The 23,225-nt window shown below is 39.2% G+C and overlaps 1 protein-coding gene across 1 annotated transcript in view; it reads right to left on the reverse strand.

Moving 5' to 3' along the window:
- The window catches only part of ITSN2 (intersectin 2), a 69,045-nt gene that overhangs the window by 40,233 nt on the left and 5,587 nt on the right, over positions 1-23,225 (reverse strand). Inside the window, exons 2-9 of the mRNA XM_050316962.1 lie at positions 10,839-10,931; positions 9,118-9,181; positions 7,143-7,306; positions 5,684-5,881; positions 5,275-5,371; positions 3,376-3,518; positions 2,301-2,364; positions 1-138 (exon numbers count right to left, since the gene is read on the reverse strand). Coding sequence (XP_050172919.1) covers positions 1-138; positions 2,301-2,364; positions 3,376-3,518; positions 5,275-5,371; positions 5,684-5,881; positions 7,143-7,306; positions 9,118-9,181; positions 10,839-10,931 — 961 coding nt within the window. The remainder of the gene's footprint in view (positions 139-2,300; positions 2,365-3,375; positions 3,519-5,274; positions 5,372-5,683; positions 5,882-7,142; positions 7,307-9,117; positions 9,182-10,838; positions 10,932-23,225) is intronic.

Here is a 23,225-nt window from a genome sequence, read left to right on the forward strand (position 1 = left end):
CTGAAGGAAGGTGGTACCAGTTCAGGAGGCAGAGTCAGTGGCAGCGGCTGCCCGGCTTTGGCCATGTCAGTGAGGTGCATGGCCAGAACAAACTCATCAGCCTTCAGCTGCCCATCTCCATCAATATCAGCCAGTGACCTGCAGGGTTTTAACAGCAACACCAATTAGGACCAAACAGCACAATCCCTCACGAGTGACAGCTGAAACTATTTACTGTAATTTTTAAAATAGAGATATCTTGTGATATGTTCTCCTAAAAATACTATTAATAACAAGAATAATTGATGAAGGGAGATAATATTTTGTTAATAATGTACTGTTATCCACATCTCAGAATCCCAGAATGGTTTGGGTTGGAAGGGACCCTAAAGATCATCCAGTTCCAACCTCCTGCCATGGGCAAGGACACCTTCCACTATCCCAGGTTGCTCAGAGCCCCATCCAGCCTGGCCTTGAACATTTCCAGGGCTGGGGCAGCCACAGCTTCTCTGGGCAGCCTGTGCCAGTGCCTCACCACCCTCACAGTAAAGAATTTCTTCCTAATATCCATTCTGAACCTGGTTTCTCTCTGTTTGAAGCCATTCCTCCTTATTCTGTCACTAAAGGCCCTTGGAAATAGTCTCTCTCCATATTTCTTGTAGGCTCCTTTCAGATACTGGAAGGCTGCAATTAGGTGAGCCTGAAGCTTTCTCTTTTCCAGGCTGAACAATCCCAATTCTCTTTTTAGTTTTCCTAAAGTACTGCAAAAAAGATAGGAAAGGGTGACAGATCTCTTGATTTATTGCATCACCAATAGAACTGGGAAGAGAATCCAGGACTGTTCTTAACCAGCTCAAAATGCTAGAAAACAATTTTTTTTAAAGCAAAATAAAGCATCATATAAAATTACATCAAATTCTACAGTAGGAACCTTTGCATAGAATTCTTTTTTCCCCTTGTGTCTCCTTGACAGTGCAGGGAAGACGTGAGCTGCCCAAGAGTACCTTGCACTGGGTAGGCAAAGGATCACCTACACCCTCTAAGGAAGAAGGTGATTGTATCATCACCTTACAAAATGTTTCCCATGCAACTGGGGAGTGGGAGGGGGAGAGGTGTGTGGGAAAACAGTGAAATGGTTCCAGAGATGCAGGCAAGAAAGCAGGATCCTTTCTCAAAGAACTATCTATGTACATACAATTGCTAGAATGTATGCTTATGACTGCAATTAAGTGAAATGCTTAATAAAATAACTAATCACTAAAAAAGTAGTAAAAAAAATCCTGCTATGAAAAACAAAACAAACCAAAAAATGCTCCTCATCCACACACATAAACCACAGCGGAAAACAAAAGCAGGAGATCATGAAATGTGATTTTTTGTTATGTTCTCACACCAGCAATATTCACATATATCAGTACCATGAATACAACACCCAGTAGAAATATTAGGAATTCCTTACTTTGGGCCAAACTGAAACTGGGGCTGCTGATCCTCTCTCCATGGGCACACAGACCCCCTTGCCTTGGCTGCTGATACCTTCAGGACACGCACCCAGGAGGAAAACAGACCCTACACACCTGCTTTATTCCCCCACACTCCAGACCTGAGCTATGCTGTCACATTCCATGTTTTCCTTCACAGCATGTAACCAAACAAGCTCAACAAATAAAAAGAACATTTCAGCTTGCTGCTGCTAAAGACAAATGACTGTCCTGGGATAGAGGAAGAAAGTAAACTGGAGATGTAAAGCACCAAGCTATTGTGAATTCTGCTGCGCCACTAAATTTTATGTGTAACATCCGAGTTATGTCTGAAGGTGTGACCTGAACTACCATGGCTAGCAGGGTAGATTATTAAAAGCCTTCAGACAACTGTAACCACTTCCAGCACCACAATAAAGGTAAGTCTTAACAAATGTGTAATATGCAGGTATCTTTATGGAAGCAGCAGTAAAACTCAGAAAAGCTGAAGGGTTACTGAATTTTTTATCTGCCTCCATATTTTAAAGCCAACAAGCTCGTTTTCAGAATCCTACATTTGAAATGAATAAACCCTCATTTCAGCTGAACTAGTGCAACCCTGAATCAGAAACTGAAATTAGTATCTGTTCTATTATATGGATTTTAACAAACAGAGTGAAAAATTATGTCACAGTGTCTTTTGGAAATGTAACTAATGAACAAACTATTTTAATTAGCAGTTTAGTTTCTGTTTATGATTTTAGATCTATGGTGTCTCTTTATAATTTTTTATTTAATAAAGCACATTTCCTCTCTTAACATCATAAACACATTGAACTTGTAATCAGTAACTCAACTCACCAAATAGTAGCCAGCTGAGTCTGTGAAAGGTTTGATTGCAGAAGGGCATTCCTTGCTTGAAATCCTTAGTGAGAGTGTAAAAGATTTTAACAAAAATCAACACTTTGTTCAATGATTCACATGATGCAAAAAATGGGTCATGAACTGGGGCACGTTTATTTTTTGTATTAATATAATCCATTTTCATCAGTTGGTTTTACTTCCAGGCTTAACAACAGGCATTACGACCTGAACACAATGAAGATGTAAATATTCTTGTGTACTTTTTTTTCACTCAGAGCACCTAACAGGGAAGCTGACATGAAAAAAGGATATTTATGGTAATCCCCACAGCTGTTACAAAAGCACAGCTGACTGTCTACCTAAACCTTCAGCCAGCACACTGGAAAGCTGTCAGCTTTCTTTGGTAGCAAAGAAATATACCCTTCTAGGCAGCCTGATGAAACCTTCAGCCCTGAATCAAGCTAAACACATTCTTATACTAACTTTGTGTGAAGCCTTTTGAGACCACCATAATGCTGTGGTACAGCACAGATGTTACTGCAAGTCAAGAAGGAATGACTCCCTTAAATTACTTTGTAAAAATTCCAATCAAACAAAACCCAGGTACCTAAGTAATGACTAATACAGACACATAGGAGCACATGGCACAAAAATGATTGTGAATTTCCCCCATTTTCATAAGAAGGAGTCTCACTGACTCCAAAGAGTGATGCTTGAAAAATGCCTGCTGACTTTACAGAGCTAAACTCCAAAGCCTTAAGGTCAGTTCGAGGGCCCTTCTACTTCGATCCCACCACTGCCACGCTTCTCTTCCCTGAAACAGCTGCTGTAGCTTCTCCGTTATCTGGCTCCTCCAGGTCTAACACAGAGCCCAAGTCAATGAACTGATGGTTATTTCCATTTCTTGGCTGGCTGAAACCCACTCTCTCCTGCACAGGTCTGAACATCAACACTTCCAGCTTGTACTTCATATGCAAGTCAAATCCCAAGCTGGGATTCCATCCTTCACCCTGTGATGTTCCAGAGGTAGAAAACAGTATTTTTTCCTATCCATACCAAACATCATACTCACCTGACAAATATCCACTCATACTTTTGTCAAGACTGTTAAATTTCTGTCTGTATTTTAATCTGGAGGCCTGAGGAACTGCCCAGTCTGAGGTTGTAATCTTTGGTGAATTCCCAGCTAATGATGCACTAGAGGAAGAATTTGAACTGCAATATAATTTCAAAACCAAACCAAACCAAACAAACAAAAAAAAAACCACAAAGCAAAAAACCAAACAAAACCAATCAACCAAACATTAAAATAAAACCAAATGAGAAAAAGAGATAAAGAAAGAACTCTAAGTCACTTGGCTTAGTAGGCAGGCTTTGGAATAGAATATATATAGCATTTTCTGATAATACAAAACAACTTCCACCAAGTTTTACCTCTAAAAACTTGCTACAAATATTTTCATACAAATATGGAATTTTACTGTGAAAATAGGGACACATATTTATAAGGAAACTCTTGAATTGAAGATCTTGTTCCTTTAGTAATACAGGCACTTATTCATTATTTTACCACTGCAAAATAATAGTATAGGAAACCACAGGAAAACATCTCAACTTCCTAGGAGTGTTTACGAGGGCTGTGAAGCCTTGAGCAGATGTCCAAGTAACTTTAAGAGGTATGTAAATGAAGAAGCACAAAAATAAAAGTGCACCTGATAAACTCATAACCAAAAGCAGCTTCTGATGCTGTTTAAGCAAGCATATTCCACCTCTACCTCTTCTATTAGTGACAATGACGGGCTCAATGCAGCTTTTCCAGCTCATTCAGTTTCTGCAGAATAGCGCTGATGGAGTGTTTATATAGACCTACAAGACTTCCATCTGCAACTCCCAGCATTCTCAGTGTCCCATCTTTGAAATGAGACAAATCCAGGTGCATCCAGCCTGCCTTGTCTAAGGTAATCCCCTACTCTGTCAAGTAAAAAAGTACTGGAAGTGTTATCCAAGGCAACGGAGAATGGTGATAGAAACAAAGCTTTTCCAGCAGGATGCTGGACACTCATCCTCTGCATAGAATTGGACGGTGAAAATGCTGCCAACAGTAACACTGAAGAAGAGCTACAGTGCAACACTATAGCCCCACCAAAAATAAAGCTTTCTGATTAAAAAAAACAATCGAAAAACCAGAAAGATTATTTCAGGCACACACCATGCCTACAGTCATCTTACAGAAATCTTAACATAAGGTGTATGAGGAGCCCAAATCCATCCCAAATGCCCTGTACAGGCAGCAAAGAGGTGCAAGAACATCTGAATCACCTCATGGAACAGAGCTGGGGCTGAGATGCCTTCTGGACTGTCTTTTTGGAGACATCCTTGGATGCCCAACTGGACAGATAAGCCTCACTCTGTCTGTGGCAAAGCTCTAAAATTAGTGAACTAAAATAGAGCAGCTATTACAAAGATTCATAATCTTCCATTATTCATAAAACAAATTCACACATAAATATTGATAACAAATCCTATTCTTACATGCCTGCTGATTACATGGTGCCCTCTATAATGAATGAGCACATCAATGCATTTTGCTTTTATAACAACTTGGTAATTTTTAATTCTGTTTACTAAAGAGGTACATCCCCTTCCTTTTCACAGAATGGATAGGGTTGGGACAGATCTGTAAGATTATCAAGTCCAACCATCAACCCAGCACCATCACCACGTTCACCACTAAATCATGCCCTCAAGTGCCATATCCATATTTTGGCACTGCTTTCTCTCATTTTAGCTCCTCACCTACTTCAGATAGTTTTGTCAGATTTACTGGAAATATTAGTCACTGTGCACATATAAAAAAAATAATATTTTCAGGTTTGGCAGGTCCAATTAGATAAATTCACTTTTAATGACTATATTTTGAAAATATACACCATTTTAAAATATAGAACTATTTTGAACTGAACTTTCATACCTGCTAGATCCTAAATCGATGAGTGACTGTGCCTTCTGTATATTAGAACCACCAAACCCTCCTGCCACAGGACCTAAAGAACCAGTATGAGGCAGTGCTGAAAACGAACAAACAAAAGTAAAAAATAACCCCAAGGAAACTGTGAAGCAACCAGGTATAAGATAATGCTTTATAATCAACATTCAAGGCTGTTTCAGAAGAAAAGCCAATTAGTGCCTTGTTGTTAAGATTAACTAGTTAGAACAGAATTAACACATGAACTTTGAAAAAAAAAACCCGTTTGTGGGTTGGGTTTTGTTGTTTTTTTTTAAAACTCTCATGCATGTATTAGCACTGCTGTCTGAAATTAGCCATAGAGAAAACGAGATTCACAGCTCTGAGAGCGAGTACTGGACTGTTCCATACTTACTTGAAGAGAAAGGTACGGACAAAGGTTGCAGAAGGCTGGATGTTCCATTTGGCAACGAGGAGGTACTGACAGAAGGCACCAGGGGAGCAGAGATAACCAAGGGAGGAATGGAAGTCATGGAAGCCAGAGACATGGGAGCTAATGGTGTGATCGTAGACATAGACGTTGGCATGGACAGATTTGGCATACTACCCATTCCTAGAGCAAAATCCAATAATTCAGGATTTAATACTGCAGAGGCTTCAGCATGAAATTGTGTCCCTTATGCTAAGCAGAAACTACACAAAGCAACCTGTGTCTGGAATACAATGAGTTAAAATAGGGGCTCATGTATAATATCTAAATTTCTCTAAATTTAGATAAGATAGCTCACAGAGGAAAATATACTGAAGAATGTGAATCAAAGAAAAAAATAACACCTTTATGAGCAAATTCATTCTCAAGGTAGATTCAGTTAGTATTTCAAAACACTATATCTGGTTTTCTATAATTGCAGCTATTACTCATTCTTCCCCATCTGGCCCCAGAAAGAGAATTACAACACACCTCAAAAGCTGTGACAATGCTCTACAGGGAAAAGGTGTTGCTGTTTCTGAACTCTCTTCCAAGTGTCAGCCTTGGGAGAATCCATAGGGGTGAAAAGTCCTTCCTTAGGGACCAATACTTAGCAAAGGGTTTCTTGAAGGCAGCTGCCCGAGGCAAACAAGGGCACTTGAATTACTGGCTGAATCTTGTGGAAGACAACAGGTGAGATGATGGACAGTCAGCAGGAGGTGCCAACCACAGCTCTCCAGGAATGCACTGCCCTTTGTGCAAACACATTTAGTGAAGGGCAGGCATTCTAAACCAGGCATGCAATTAATGTATAGATACATTTAATTTTGGCATGGAAGTCGGCACCAATTTTTGAATCCAGATGCAGTCACTATGGATATTTTGTTCTACAAAATAACAAAATAACAACAAGCGTGCACTGAATGCCCAAATTCCATCAGAGAGGAATACAAGTTAAAGTAATTCTGTTCAGTTAATCATTTAACCAGAATGGAAAATCTGATTAGTTTTGAAAAAAATGTGTAAAATAACTGTTCTACCAAAACACTGACCTTTGACTAAATTTGACTTTAAAACTCCCAAGTATAAATAGGTGAATGAGTAGGTGGGAGACAAAAAAAGACCACTGGCACAAAATCGGAGCCTGCAAGTCAGATGGCAGGTCTGAATGGCCTTGTTGCACCTCTTGTCAATATTCAGTGGAAGGTTTTTCTTTATTTTTAAACATCTTCATAGAATGAAATTATCAAAAACATCAAGGGACTTGATGAATTTCCTAAATAGGAATTTCCAGGTTTTTTTCACTGATTCACTAAACTTTTATCGTCAGATTCATGCTTTTATTTGGCTGCAATTAACTGTTTTTTTACCTCTGAACACTAAGTAATTATATATTCATAAGTACCAAAGCGAGCTGACATTAGTGGTGAAAATACTGGAGCTTGTTTCATGACAGGAGGGAGAACTGCAGGCAAATGCTGTCCTTGCAGTGTCAGCTTGATGAGTTTCATGGCTATAGAGAACTCCTGTTGATCCATTTTTCCATCCTTGTTCAGGTCTGATAGTGTCCTTAAAAACAAAATAAAATAAAATAAAATAAGAAAAGCCCGTGAGGAGGAAATATAAATTTAACTTTTTTAATTAACAAGAAGCTTTTCTATCAGATTTATTCACTGGTTTTGTACAGGAGAACAAAAAACTTGCTGTAACCATTTGTAGATTTTCTACTTTTGACATTTATACCCTCAGAAGCTTAAAAAGTTTCATTAGCCACTTTGCAGTCTTCAGTTTTTAAAGTTGCTGTATATTAAATTCCTTAATTCCTGAAAAAGTAAGAAAACATCTGGAAAAGCAGAAGTCTCCTGCCCAGTGGATACACTTGCTGCCTCCACTGCAAGCTTCTGTTATGTTTTTTTTCTATGCTACTGGCCAGAATAATTATTTTAAATTAATGTCTGGTAACATAAGGAATTAATGCAAGAATCTGAAACAAGATGCAGGAGGATGCAGAAATCTGCTGAAGGCACTTTCATACACCACTATGAAAACTTCATTAATTCACAAACAGCACAGTGAGGTTTTTTAAGCCTGATATCCACAGGCTTGGACACTTTTCCTAATAAGCTTAAATACAACAGGAAATAAATGTAACAGTGCATACATAGCCACAGAATTTCTGGCCAGGCAAATAACATGAAACATTATTCATACTTAAGCATTCAAGGACCAAGCTCAGGAATATAAATAAAATTAGGAAGGAGGAAAAAAAAAAGAATCAGAAAATGTTATGCTACATTTTCCCTTTCATTCTGTTACTATTCAGTATAAAATCCCAAGGCTCCACAGAAAAATTTCCTTGCATTCTTTTCTAGGCATTTAAATGTCTGGTTTAGGGGTGAACATGGTGCTGGTGGTGCTGGGTTGATGGTTGAACTTGATAATCCTAGAAACCTTTTCTAACCTTAACGATTTTATGTGTCTGAAGAAAAAAACTAACTTGCATTTAGTTACTTTCTTTAATATTCTTTCACAAATGAGTTGTTTTTAATTTATTAAGAGCCTCAACTACGTGCCTTTTAGCCCACGCATGTCTTGGTAACAGCCGTACATCCCAAAATGAACACAGGATTCTCGTGAAAACCGAGGAGTTACAAAGAAAAAAAACATGTTTCAAGTGTTGCAATCACCATTTATATGCTGCAAACCCCAGCACTTTCCCCAGTTCCTGTATTACAGCACTGGTTGGTATCTCACAGTGTATTACAACTGTCCTTCTACTAACCTTTTCATTGGCTTTAAATTTTCTCCTCTCTGCTTTCAGTGTATTTTCCACTCCCAGTTTAGTAGCCTGTAATTTTTCCCACACTTGATCTTACTGCCATATTTTAGTGGTTACTAATATTTCAAACATAATTCAATTTGGTGTCTCCAGCAATTCACTAACCCATTATTTACATATTTTTTCCATATCACTATTTTAAGTGTTATTTTTTAACACCTTTTTCTATATTATTTAAAATATAAAGACGACAATGATCATTGTTGCGGTCCAACAGGCCCTTCCCTCTGTGAAATTTGCAATTTATCATTGCTTTTTGTTTCAAGCACTTACAGTTTAAAAGGGCTGTGTTCCATATGATCTAAGTTGAATTGACATAATAAAAAGATGTTAAAAACACTACTTTTTAACTAAGTGTTGGTACACATATGGGCTGAATCCTTCCTCTAAATTCAGTAAAATTAAAACAATGACTCAGATATCACTTCTACCTGGACTACTGAAAGCCTCTGTGAGACAACACAACATACCAAAGATAGGAGATGCACAGCCTTCAAGTATTATCTTTAAAAAGAGAAACCAGCAGCAAAGAATGCCTTACCATATTTCAGCAAGGACTGAAGCTGGTAGTCCTGATTGCAAAAAAAAGGTACGTGCTTGATCACCTGTGATACACAAGAGAGAAAGACAGCCTTTGACACCAGAGACACAGATTTTAAGATGAGCTCAGCACTCTCTCAAGGGATCAGGTTTTCAAAAGGAACCAGCATGCTGGATGTCAAGCTTTCCAGGTTTTTTTTTCCCCAGCTTTTAAGGCTGTTTACAGTGATTGTCAGGTACCCATGTACCCTGTAATCCCCAATCCTCGCTCTGAGGAGTGATTTCAGATAGTTATAAAAACTTGAACAGGTCACAAATCAATAGCTGTCAACAGTTTAAAAGATGCAAGGCTTAAAGAAGTAAAAATGACTGAAAATTTAGTCCTGTTTCAACTACTTCTATAGGAAAAGATGAGCTATTTCTTTCCTTTTCCTCTATCCCCAGTATTGTCTCTCTAGAAAAACTAGGAAAATACCATGTTCTAAATAATAATCTGCTCTGTCAGAGAACATCCACTATTTCAGTATTTCAGGAAGGGAATGGGAACTGTTGTGCAATCCCACATCAAGTTCCACATCAACTGTAACTGGTCATGCTGCAAACACATAACACAACAGGTAGAGTGGTGTTTATGCTTACCTCTCAGTGAATTACAGATGCTTAAAGCTAAGACCTCAGGTTATTCTTTCAGCTCTCTGTTCCCTTACATTTATATACACAACCCTTTACTTCAAGCATTTGTCAAATAAATAATGAAGCCTTCAGTTAGATGCATGTGCAGGTAAGAGATCAGTTGTGGCCTAAAGGCTTTCTCCAGAACTGCCTGTTTTCCAGCTGGAGGTAAACACCAACCTACCAGTGCTGTCACTTATCCTGAAGATGTGCATGTTCCAAACTGACAATTTCCCACTCTCCTCAGTCCTTTCCAGCCCCAAAAGAGGAAAAGCAGGTGCAACTAGAAAGGGCATTAGCAGATAGCTGGGCAGGTAGAAGCAATCAGGGCTGGTCTTTGGTGCCCACACACAGAGAACAGGGCATTCTTAAATTAACTCATTTACCAATGAACTCGAGTGTTTTCTTGATACCGCATGCAGATTCCTACATTTAAAACCTGCAAGTTCTGAGGTGCATAGCAACATGACCCAGTTGTTCCAGCAGCTGAATGCAAGTGGAACTGACAGCAGGGCAGTGCAAAATGCCATTAGTGTATCCAGAAACTGAGATAGAGAGCTGAAGGCCCAATGGGTAATAAATTCCAAGCAGTCGCTAACAAGGACAAGCTGTCAGCATCTCTCTCCCTGCCTCCTCCTCTGAAACAAAGATATCTAACAGCACAGTGTTCTCTAACACTGCTCAGACAGAGGAGAGCCACTTCTGGTGTCTCTGGCGTCACTTGCCACAATAGCTACTGTAAGTGCTCCTTGGCAGCCTCCCATCTAAGCACAGATTTTGCCTGATACTCTTTGGTTTCTGACACCAGACAGAAGGACAGCACATAGCTGGTAGCTGCAGAAGTGACAGGGTTAATGGAATAGTGTTCCTGTGCCAGACCTTAGAGGAAAGCTTGTAAAGTTTACTAATATCCCGTGGCTGTTTGCCTGAAGAATATGGTTATTAGTCACACAACAAAGGGCTAGAAATAGGATGCAGTTCTCAAACTGTTTTACAAAGATAGGTATGTGTACACCAAAGTTAATGTGTAATGCAGAACCCCAGACCAACCTGTAATGTAGCCTCCCGTGGGTTTAAGGCTATCAAACTGCTTGTCGTGCTTGGCCCGCTCTTCGGAGGTGATGGCCCATATGTTTGGACCTCCTGAAAAAAAACCAAAACCAAACAAACCAAAACAAAATTCCCAGTGAACAACCTTTAAAAAATAAAGCAGGTCACTTGCAAAATAAAAGCGTGGCTTCTCAAGAGACAAAGTTAGATGTGGACACACCCAGCCCCTACCAGTTTGGCAAGGACGTTATGAAACACAAACCTGCTTCCCAGATGTGCAAGTGGAGCTGAGACAATCCCTCAGCCAGACTGCTCTACCTTCGGCTTTCAAACAAGCTCCCTCGTCCTTCAAAGCTGCTGCAAAGCAGTTTCCTGTCGCTGCTGATTGTTTGCAGCCCGGGCAGGATGCACATGTCTCACCATACCCTGTGTGAGCCAAACACTCCCCTGGTTCACCGATAAACAAATGGCATTCAGTGTCACCCGGGTTCTCGTGCAGAGGGGTAACACCCTCCAGCTGCCAACAAGGTTTGTGTTTGTCTTGCCAATAGTCTAAAAACAAAACTGGGACTGCTAACAGAAACATGTTGGGGTTTTTTGACAATGGAGTGACATTCTGGGGTTTTTTTGGTTTGTTTTTTTTTAGACAACATACAATTTCAACTTCACATTTTTCGATACTTCACAAAGTATAAAATATTGCAGCCTCAGGGCAGCAAATAGAAGTTGCAGGGAATAGTTGTGTTTACCGAGCTGTGCTGATAATACCGGGCAGAACCAGAGTGACTTTCAGAAATGCTCCAACCTGCTGCATAAAGGTCAGGGTGTGTGTCCTTTGCAGGAAAAGCAGTTTGCCAGAAATAATTGGGTTTGGTCTTTAAGTAGGAGGAAGTTCAAGTCGGGAAGTTTTTGATAAATATTTAATTTTTCATATCAATGAATGGGAGAACTAGCCAAAATTCTGAATGGAAACCCTCTACGCAGCATTAAAAGGTTATTACTTCAAAACATCTCTAAACCTCTCTTCTCCTGAGCATTACTACTTCCAAAGAACTGTTAATCTATTCAAGTATTTGTATTACTCACTAAAAGACAGTCAAGGGAATAAATAATTCTTCTAATAAGATATCAAAAACTTGCCTTAAAAACCACAGTACTTTGAAAGGAAGTTACTATAAAAGTGCTTCCTCTTTTCCTACATAAATTTCAAATTTACGTAGGAAATCTAATTTCAAAGCTTTAAACCCACAAAATTTCAAGAGCTTTTTGCACTTTTTTTTCAGATAATAATAACAAAGTGAAGGACTGCAACCTGACGTACTTGCCAATATTGACACTAATAAAGTTAATCATCTCTCATCTGTGTTTATCCATACAAGCAAAACCATTTAATAAAAAAGAAACACCTTAATGTCTCCTCTCAAGAAGGCCATGTTAAAACTGTCATTCTCCTTGCATGTGTACAGATTTAACTCTTTACCCCTGCTCCTAAGTAGGGAAATACAGGCAGTTAAAAAGGCCCAAACCAATCAGAAACTCACTGGGGAGATGAATGACAGAAAATATGGAAGGGTATTAGGGTACAACCTCTACACACTTCCTCTCTTGGGGATATACCAATTTTTTTTACTGTGGCCTCAATGAAAGGGTCTTCTTGCAGGTTGCATGTGAAATTGCACTTCAAGACCCATCCCCTTCTCTCTTCTGATTAATTGACTATAAATAAATCTAGATTAGACACTGATAATAAAGTGAAATGAATCTAAATCAGATGCCTGCAAGTTGATGGGCAGTGAGAGCATTGCTGTAATACACATTTTCATTTATGGAAAATCAAATATTATCAACATCACTTTTTTTCTATTAAATACTGTTCTTTGATCATCTTTTGAAGTAGGTAGCTACAACACTCCTTGGATTTTTAAAATTGATGGCTGAAGGATTAAGACCACCACAATATATTCACATGGTGAGTGGCTGCAAAAGGATAAAAATACAGTAACAATTCCTTGACTAGTTATGACCATCACCACAGCCTCCCTAAAGAATCCAATTTACACTGTAAGGCAACTTCTGTTTACATATGTATTGAAATGCAAAACTTCTTACTTGTATGTCACAAATTAAGCAAGAAGATGGCAATCAATCATGAAAATTTTCTAATATATTTCAGCAAAACACCTCTTTGAATACAATCTGGCAAATTATGTTTCCCCTCCCACTATGAAATTCAAAGTTTTACATAGCAGTGTCTCAAATGTATTACAATCTTACAGGTCAGCAGTGAAGTTTCATTCAACAAGTGATTCAAGATCCACATTCACCCTTCATTCTCATTTTTGCCTTCATTAACACTCCCCAAGAACCTCACTATGTTTTGTACACAAGATATTTTGTGCACTTTTACCTCTGGAACTAGAACTTTAAAGTCCCTTCCAACCCAAGCCTGTGATTCTGTGATCTAGTCCAAGCCCCCTGCAAAGAGCAGGAACATCTTTAAGTAGGTCAGGTTGCTCAAACCACCCTCCAACCCAGTCTTGAATGTTTCCAGGGATGGAGCATCCACAGGTTCTCTGGACAACCTGTGCCAGTGTTTCACCACCCTCATAAAAGAATTCTTCCTTACATCTAGTTTAAATCTGCCACCTTTTAGTTTAAAATCATTACCCCTCCTCCTGTCACAACCAGTCCTGATAAAATGCTTGTCCCAATCTTTCCTGTAGGGCCCCTTCAAGTACTGAAAACCCACAAAAAGTTCTCCCTGGAGCCCTCTCTTCTCCAGGCTCAACAACTCAACAACCCAAAATTTCTTGCAAGTATAAATTTAATTTAAAAAAAACTCTGATGACAACTACAAGATTGTATAAACAAGTGCTTCTACAACCTTCTACAGTCCTTGTGAGCCAGTGCAAGCAGGTACTGTCCCGAGAAAGTGATAACTCCAAACACACATTATCAAAAGAACATTGTGAGAACGTTTCAGAGACCTGAACTAAGTTCTACCCTGACATCACTTAACAGAGTGTCTGCCATCTGCAGCCTGAACTAGGACAGGTTACTGTTTTATGAATACAGGTTAATAACTATTGGACAACAAAAATATTTGTTTAAAACTAAAAAAATAAAAACCCCAATAGTTCTGGTAGAGATCCACAGCAAGGGCAGTTAAACTCCACTCACACTTCTTATTTAATGAATTTGCCTTTTTTTCCCCCCTACTCCTACCTCATATGCTACAGAAACAAGACAAAGAGCAAAGCACAAGAGGGAAGGTTAAAGCATCACAAATGCTCATGACTCTTTTGATGTTACCATTTGGTGATACAATTAAGTAAAATCTGTGTACAGAAAGCATCATATTAAGATTCCTCAAAACGTTGAGCAAAAATACCCCACCAGTCTATCTGAAATAAACACTTGGAATGACGGGATTCAGGAGGTCTCGGCGATTCCACAAAGTCCATCGTGACACCATTCTCCAAAGTAATTGTCGGGTTTACCTTTAGTACAATCAAACCCATCAAACTAAAGACTGACATGGACAAAATTACTTTGTAACTCTGTTCTCCCATGCGATCACAATCAAAACATGCAATCTTCGCAAACACTGATTGCTTCCCGAAACTTCCACAAGCGGTAAAAACAGACACTCAGCACAACTGCTGAGAAAAACCACACTGCCTGGGTTACACACAACCAACTTTTGGGCATGTTGAACTGTGAGGAAGGGAAGGCTACTCCTTTTCTTGGAAGGGCAAAGCTGCAGGAAGAGCCAAACAAACATCTGCTACTCAAATTGTATCATCTGAACTTATCTGGCTTAGCTCAACGTTTTTTTTTGCACTAACATGCCTTCAGTCCCAGGGTTGAGAAATGTCTTGCCCGTAAACCAGATCCAATTAATTTTGCCCAGAGACATTTCTGTTCTTCTTCCTTCCTCACAGCCCTAGTCCTTACTCATGGCAAGTCATCCGTGAATCACAAACTCAGATGCAGGTGTCCCCTCTTCACAGACACCTCCCTGACCACAGGATGGGCAAGAGGCAGCAATCTTCTTGATGGACCGGTGGTGAACCTTTGTCTCTCTAGAGATGGCATGAAGTAGCAGTGAACTACAGTACTTTTAAAAATCAGTTCCACATAAATCAAAATACAGTTGCTAGTACACGCTCTCATGGGAGGCTTTGCTGCAGCCAATGAATAGCACATTGCTACTTTTCTGACTTAGCTCAAATTTCCTGGATATTTTCAAGAGACAAATAATTTTTCCCAACTAGGGCCGGTAAAATTTTGGAGGGGAAAAAAATAGTACAATCTCTCTGACATCACTCAGAAGAATAAAATCATTATCCTTCTAAAGAGTTTACTTTACAATCTCACAACTTCACACAGGAAGCAAGACCCGCCCAGATGAAGCAAATGCTGTGTATGACTACACTGCATTTTCAGGAATCAAAACTCAAGAAATGCTGAACTTTGGAGATTTTCTCCACAGAGACTTTCCCTAGAATAAAGTGACTGTTTTCTTCACTTGATTTTTTTTGTTTATGAAAAAAACACGTCTATATTAGGCAACACTTTTGAAAGGCAGGGGTCAAACCGCCTTTCTTTCCTACAGAAGGCTGATACTTTCAGAGAAGACTCGGGATAAATGTCAGGACCGGCAACTGTTCCTGAGACCCAACATGGGAAACCTGGACTCACGATCCCAGAAATGCCTCTGCAGATTCCCTATTCCAAAACAAAAAAACCAACAGTGAAAGCTCCTTTACTCTCCCATTCCACAACTCTACAACACACTCAAGAGTTCAAAGTCACATGTGGAATCCACCCATGGAGAAAGTCCATACGGAATGACAAAGACCCACACAAGCAACCTGAAGCTCAACATGACTTTAATGTAACGTTCGGACTTCTCTGAAGATGACAAAACACATCCTGCCCTTACCTTCATGTAACAGGTTATTTCTGTAGCTCAGTGTGATAGCACTCACAATTTTCTAGTGTTGGAAACAAGCTGGGGATTTAAACAGCATTTTCTGTTCCTTTAAGTTAATTTTAAATAAAAGACATCTCCTTACAAGAGAGTATGGGGGTCTGCTTATGGCAGGATCACAGCATTTTGTAGGAAAGCTCAAGAAATTTCTTTACAACACTGTATCAGACAGGTAATCTTCTGAATAAAAGAAGGGTTTGCTTTGATGGGCTGCCAGCATTAGAAACAAAAACAAACAGCTTTTTACTTAAAATGGTAAATTACCATTGAAAAAGAAGGGAGAAAAGAAAGTGGAGTTCTAGAAGGAAAGTAAATAGACTTAAAAATACTCTGTAAGACCTCTGCCACTGGTTAGTACTACCTGTAGACAACAGGTAGCTGCAGTGAGAGCAGCTAACAGTGTTAGTGATAAGGATAAGGTCAACTTTTCACTTGTGGAAAACTGTAAGACATTTCTCACATTCTCCAAAGAACTGTGTTTGTTTTTCACTCACAGGCATTGCTTGTTTTTCTTTAATAAAAACTACGCTCCTATGACCTACAAAGTTAATTAACTCCACAGAGATTGTAAACCTAAACTGAAAGAGCATTCCTTGTATGCATCAGTCATGAGGATGAGCGATTATACCAGCACCTTTTTAACCATCCAAAAAACTAGCATGAGGCTTCATAATGACCCTAAATAAATATTTATCCCTATGTTTAAAGAGAGGGGAATTTCAGCACAGACATGCAGCAACGTGCCTCGAGCTGTACAACAAGGGGTTTTCCTTAACGCAACCAGCAATCGCATTACAGTCTCCCATTAGGAGCCTCCAGAGAGTTGTTTGGTCTAGGACATATTGGGATAAATCTAATAATTCCAGTCTTTCTGTGTTTGTAGATAAGTTTACCACAAAATTATTTATTACAGATAGGATTTAACGCTCCCAACTGAGATGTTGAATCAGACTTTAATTTTTCCTCAGTGGTGAGTAAACACTCCAGGAGTCTGAAAACATACAGAACATTTTACCATTAGTCTGAATTTGAGATTCCTTATCAGTGTTATTGCTATTTTCAATATTTGCTTCCCTCCTTTGTTGTTGATTCTTTATATCAAACATAAGAGAAAATGCTGACCAATAACAGCCTTTATTCCTGTTTAGGTGTGCTAACGTGTTATGATCTGCTACTGCGGTGCCTTTGAGTCCATCCCAAGGCATCCCCTGCTCCTCCTTGAGGATTGCACCTCCTATTCCCAGCTCCCATGATCTCAGGTCATGGTAGGAGCCACATGCAATCTCTCCTTTCATAATACTTACATTAATCCTCTGACTACTTGTCCTACCAGAAATGCTTCATGGAAGCTCTCAGCACATTAAGCAACACCGTGACAACTGCCAGAAGAGAGGGGTATGTCTATACTTAATTATAACTTCGTCAACTTCTTTTAAGGTGTACACAGTTAAAAGGAAACACTTGTAGCTAAAGTGCGTTAAACACAGGGAAACATTTCTCCTTCATTTTTTCAATAAAATTACAAGAATTGTGCGCACTGATGTCAAGGGAATTTTTAAAGATATTCAAGCATCTCTGGTGTGTTACCCAAAAATAACTGGTACCTGCAGACAGGCTGTTAAACAGCGTGAGGCAAGCGCAGAGCTACACGGATTTGGCCAAGAAATGCTTATTTAATTGAAGAGCACACTTACAGAAATGAGGACAAAGCAGCAGCAGCCACATTGCGTTCTTTACATCGTGTACAGGATTTCCAGATATTCTGATATACAGGGAAGCTTTAGGTTAGCAGTTCACTCAAATCAAACACTGGGCTTATTTAAACTATCCACCTACTCCTACAAGATATGATGCACAATTCTGCCTGATGGTATCATCACTGGCACCTCCCCACTTCAAAACACAAAATCCATAAAGGAAGAACATTGAAATTTCTGTGCCGTGCAATGATCTCAGTGTGGAAACATAATCCTTGCTTTTAGAAGGAGTATAATCCCTAAAACAATTTAGAGATATATAATTGTCTAATCCATGCTAATAGTACAGATCTACTTCTTTTCTGAATTCTACAGCACACTTGACTGTTCCAAAGCACTTAAACTATCAGTTTATAGCAACAAGATAGTATTTCTATGCTTTATAAAAACCATAGAAACTTTTAACTCATTATGGCTATCGATTTTCAGAAGATCCTTTTTAATTAAGTTATTGCCAACTCCACTGAAAAATAAAACAGCACACCAAGAAAGCAAAACATTTAAAAAAACTACCAAAAAAATCCCAAAATAACAAAACCACACACAAACAAACCAAAAAAGCAAAACACAGACACATCATAACTTGAGGACATACAAACAAAAAAATGTTTTTCAAGTTTTGTTAGAACTCCAATAATGTAGAAAATACATCAGGAAATGTGTATAAACATGACAGTACTCTGTACTGCACATTGACATGCTACCTTTTACACTCATTTTCTGTAGAATTTGTGACAATTCATTCAATAGGTTGGTGTTGTGGGGGTTTTTTTGAGTTTTAATGAGGCAAGTTTTCTACTTCTCATCAAAAAGTGCAATTACTGTAACAGGCAATGTTGGTAAAATTATGTTTTATTCCTGAAAGCTACTTAACTTCTTTTCTTACACAAAGGAGTTGACACACAGACTCCTAACCTTCCTCAGATCTAGATTCAATATCAGCAATTAACAGAAAAGTATCTTCTGCCTAACTCTGCAGAAGCAATGCCAGTGAAACCACCTGCAGTTGCTGCGTTACTAACACTGATGCAGCACATGAAACAAGCCTGTTCTTCCATCCAACGACACAGCTCTGTCTGTGCTCAGAATCACAGAACCAGAGAATCATTTAGGCTGGAAAAGACCTAAAGATCATCAAGTCCAACCATTAACCCAGCACTGCCAAGCCCATCACTAAACCATGTCCCTCGGTGTCACATCTACAGTCTTTTAAACACTTCCAGGAATGATGACTCCACCACTACCCTGGGCACCCTGTTCCAATGCTTGACAAACTTTTTGGTGAAGGAGCTGTTCCAATATCCAATATAAACGTCTCTTGGTGCAACTTGAGGCTGTTTCCTCTTGTCTTATCACTCTGTACTTGGGAGAAGTGACTGGCCCCCATGTGGCTACAATCTCCTTTCAGGGAGTTGTAGAGAGTGAGAAGGTCCCCCTTGAGCCTCCTTTTCTCCAGGCTGAGCTCCCTCAGCTTCTCCTCATCAGACTTGTGCTCCAGAACCTTCTCCAGCTCCACTGCCCTTCTCTGGACTCACTCCAGCCCCTCAGTGTCTTTCTTGTCATGAGGGGCCCAAAAGTGAACACAGGATTCCAAGTGCAGCCTCACCAGAGCCCAGCACAGGGGGACTGTCGTTTCCCTAAACCTGCAATTAATACTTTTGGATGGATTTTAGAAAAGGAAACAAGAGAAGAAAAAAGTCACACCAACAAGAATCTTCCAAATGGAAGGTGTGAAAAGCAAGCCCTATTATCAAGGCATAAAATAATCATACTTTGCCAAATTCGGCCCTTTCAGATGTAAGGTTGGTATCCATTTGCTTTTAAGGTTACCAAACTTGCAGTGATGGACTCCGTAGCCTTCCTTTCCAGCATGACACAGAAGATGGAAGATATGCTTACCCTTCAGTTAAGGACAAATCAGAAGGTTTTTTGAGTAAACTCAGTCAAACTGTACAGCATCAAAATCTTTCATGAGGAAAATAAAAGTTTTTAGTCACCATGCTTGAGGAAAAAGAATACCAGAGCTTAGATTAAACTTTTCTAATTGTGGAAATGGATTTTTTATGTTGCTGCTACTCACCAGCAGTCATAAAAATACCCCTGATTTAATTAAAAATTTACAAAAGGATAATTTGTTTAATTATTGTCTAGCAAATCCCCGTGAAGTGCAGCAAAACTAATAAGATGCAGGTGAGTTTCCATCTGTAGCAGCCACTAAATCTTTCTGCACCAAGAGAAATGCAGGCAATAAAAATACCAGGCAAAAGGATGCAAAATGAAACCTGAAATTAGGTGGAGTAAAGGAAATTGTTCTCTGACAAAAACATATGCTGACATAAAATCAGTGCAGAACTCTGTTTCAGGAATATTAGAGCCTCTACAGCAATTTTTGTAGTTCTCATCATTATCTGGCCATTAGAGTAAAAACCACATTTCCGGGTTCTCAGACTTGAGGAGGAAGTCTGGGACCAGGAGGAAGGCTGATGGGCTACATTTGCAGAGAACTGGGATACAGATTTGAAAGAAAAGAGGAAAAGAGAAGAAAAAAAAAAAAGTTACACAGGAAGGGTGGGAGAGAAGGAAAATGAAGAGGCATTTCCTGAATGATCTTGGAATAAAATGATATTAGGAGATAATTTAGGAAGCAAAACACAGTAAAGGCCCTTCCAGCACAGACTGAATATTCCCCCAGCTGGGATTCCAGACACAGCAACAGGCACATGGTGGTACCACAGCATGTGCTGGTACTGCTCCAGGACGTCTTCTCAGCTCCCAGGGCAGCTCCTGAACCAGAGGTGGAACCTCATCAGTGGTAGGAAAATCCACCTATCTCTAATTGTTTAAGGAATCCTTTAAGGTAACCTTTTGGCATCCACAGCTTCCTACAGTTTTCCCTGTTTATTTGACATTGCAAAGTGCTCTGTATGTTTGATATCTGCCAATAGTACTTTCATCTGATACTGGTTAATTCTTGTGTTATCAGAGATTAATTACCATTCCTCTGCCTACAAAATGACAGATGACCTTGAGAAGGAGACATTCTACTGTATCTACCATCCCCACCCCTTCTTTTCCAAGCTGACATGTCCTAGTCAATGTAATTATTCCACACATGGAAGCTGTTCTGTATCTTTAATCACTCTTGTTAACCTCCTCTTTGTAACTTCTAGTCCTGGCACAAAGAAAAAATGCAGGGAAAGCTGGAAGAAAGCACAAAGGTAACAGAAGCAGAGTTTGCTTAACCAGTACTCCTTAGAAGGCTAAATTACTAATTAGCAAAACCTGCCAACTATATATCCAGCACATGCACAAGACTACTTTCCCAGCATACATGGGAGTTTGATTTTAAATATAATAAATTAAAAATTGTCTATTTTATGTTCATAAAACCATTTGTATCACTTTATACCACAATCTCTAATCCTGCTCCCCAATGGCTCATGGGGACATTTAGGGACTAGAATTTGGAACAGAGTTCTTCTCTGGGTATTACAGTTTCTCAAGTGCCAGAAACCAGCAATTTGGTAAGCTTCTTGAGCCAAAAAAGCACCCAAAAAAGGTAAAGAATTTAATAGCCCTGGCATAGATGTTTCCTCCTCAAGTTTTGATTCCATATATTGGTTCCAAAGCATCTTGAGACACTGAGTCCCAAAAATTGTGTGAAACAAACAACCCAACCACCCAACAAACAAACAAACCAATAAACCCATTTTCTTCTGCTTGCCTTAGGCTCAATAATTTCACTAGGTACTGCTTTCCCTTTCAGTTCTGGAAAAAAACAGTGAATATTCTTTCCCTTGTTAGGCTTTTCTATACTGTTATGGCTTTACAGGTTTCTATTGTACCTTCATCTCAGCTGCCTCTTCTCTAAACTAAACTGTTCTAATCCATTTAGTGTCCCTTAACACAAGAGCACATCTTCTCTTTGGCCATTTTTTCCATGGGTACCCTGATTTCCTGTTTCATTATAGGTTTTCCAGAACCTTTGTGTAACAGCAACTGCAGAGTGGATCATTTCCAGAAAGGGGAGCCTAGTGGATGCAGAGTTATCTTCAGGCCAGGTTAAAAAGTACTGTCCATGTATTTCTTAATCCAATCTGAATACAAAGACTGTGAGAAATAAGAGGAGTAACTGCTGGCCTTCCAATCCCCATCATCTCTCTCAGAAAACAGCCACACATTAACTCACATGTGTATATTTTTCTTCCCCAAGCCTGAAGAGCTCCTATGAAACACAGTGCTATGAAAGCACTACCATTTGTTGCACAGCAATTACTACCTGTAGCTCTTAGGAAAATATAAGTGCACTTTCTTCAGTGCTGCTATACAAGTGCAACACATGCTGTAACAGGTGCAGGGCTCTTCTAAAATAGCAAAACCAGGACTTTCAGAAAAGACATATTTCCTAAAGAAATAACTGTGCTGCAGAGATCACAGTTCAACGGAAAATCATGGCTATGAGAAGAACTGCAGGGAAAAATGTTGGTACATGCTTTAAAATATACTACTGACTGTAAAAATGTATATATACGTAAAACTTTTAAGCAAATTACTTAGATGAGCAGCACTAAAACAAGTCTTGATATTCAGTTGATCTTACCTGCTCTTGAGACTCGCATACAGAGAACTTCACATCCAACTAAGGCACAAGTGGTTTTAAGCTATTAAAATATCTTTGAAGGTACCCAGCAGGAATGCTAGTTCCATGAACACTGACATTCTTTCAGCTTTCCAGGGTTTCCACCCTTCTTGCTATCTCAGTGATGATTTCAGGTTACTGCTCCATTGTAGGAAAAACAACAGATGTCCCAAAGGACTGATGCAGCACATTGAAAAGCCTGAACACACAAGATTCCCTAATTAAAGTAATAGGGCATTATATAAATCGACTGACACACCACAATGCCTAAAAATGTGTTTATTATTGCCATTATAATTAGTGGGCTAAATCTGAACTCATTCTGCCAATACTAATTAATATCATCTATGGCCTGTTCAAAGCAGGCCCGATGATCACAGACAATTTGGAATTTAGTAGATGTTAAGATGGTGCCACTTCACACATGCTCATCAACCCTAAGTTACAACAGCCACATGAAGTAGCTGAGTGGAGTAGTACATTTCCCAAACTTTGGAGTTAAATTTTCAAGGAAATTAAAATTTTAACAGTCAAAGCCCTTTGAAACTTGGCCATGTAATATATTTATGTTTCTGAGTCCCTTCAGTTAAGCCTTCAGCCCTCTGGCTCCATTTTGGGGAAGCATTTGTAGATCTTCTGTTTTTTGTTTAGGTTTTTATAAGCTTTGAAGATAAACCACCAGGAAGTCTCACTGACATCCCAAATGAATAAAGCAGCTTGCATTACAGTATTATTATTCCAGATAAAAACCATCCTGGGTTTCCCCCTCAGTGTAAACTTATCTTTTAAAAGCTAACACATGATACTAACAAAATAAAATCTTAGCAGGACAGAGCAGATATAGCTTTAAATTAAGTTAATGGATGAAGACCTAACACTAATCTCCACTATTACCTAATTCTTCACTACATTTTAGGAGCACAGGATTGGAAGGGACTTCCAAGGTCACCACATGTAGGCTCTGCTTCTCCAAGAATCTCTAATACATTAAATTC

The sequence above is a fragment of the Myiozetetes cayanensis genome, unplaced genomic scaffold (assembly GCF_022539395.1).
Source record: "Myiozetetes cayanensis isolate MyiCay16 unplaced genomic scaffold, myiCay2020 scf2-11, whole genome shotgun sequence".
Classification (NCBI taxonomy): Eukaryota; Metazoa; Chordata; class Aves; order Passeriformes; family Tyrannidae; genus Myiozetetes; species Myiozetetes cayanensis.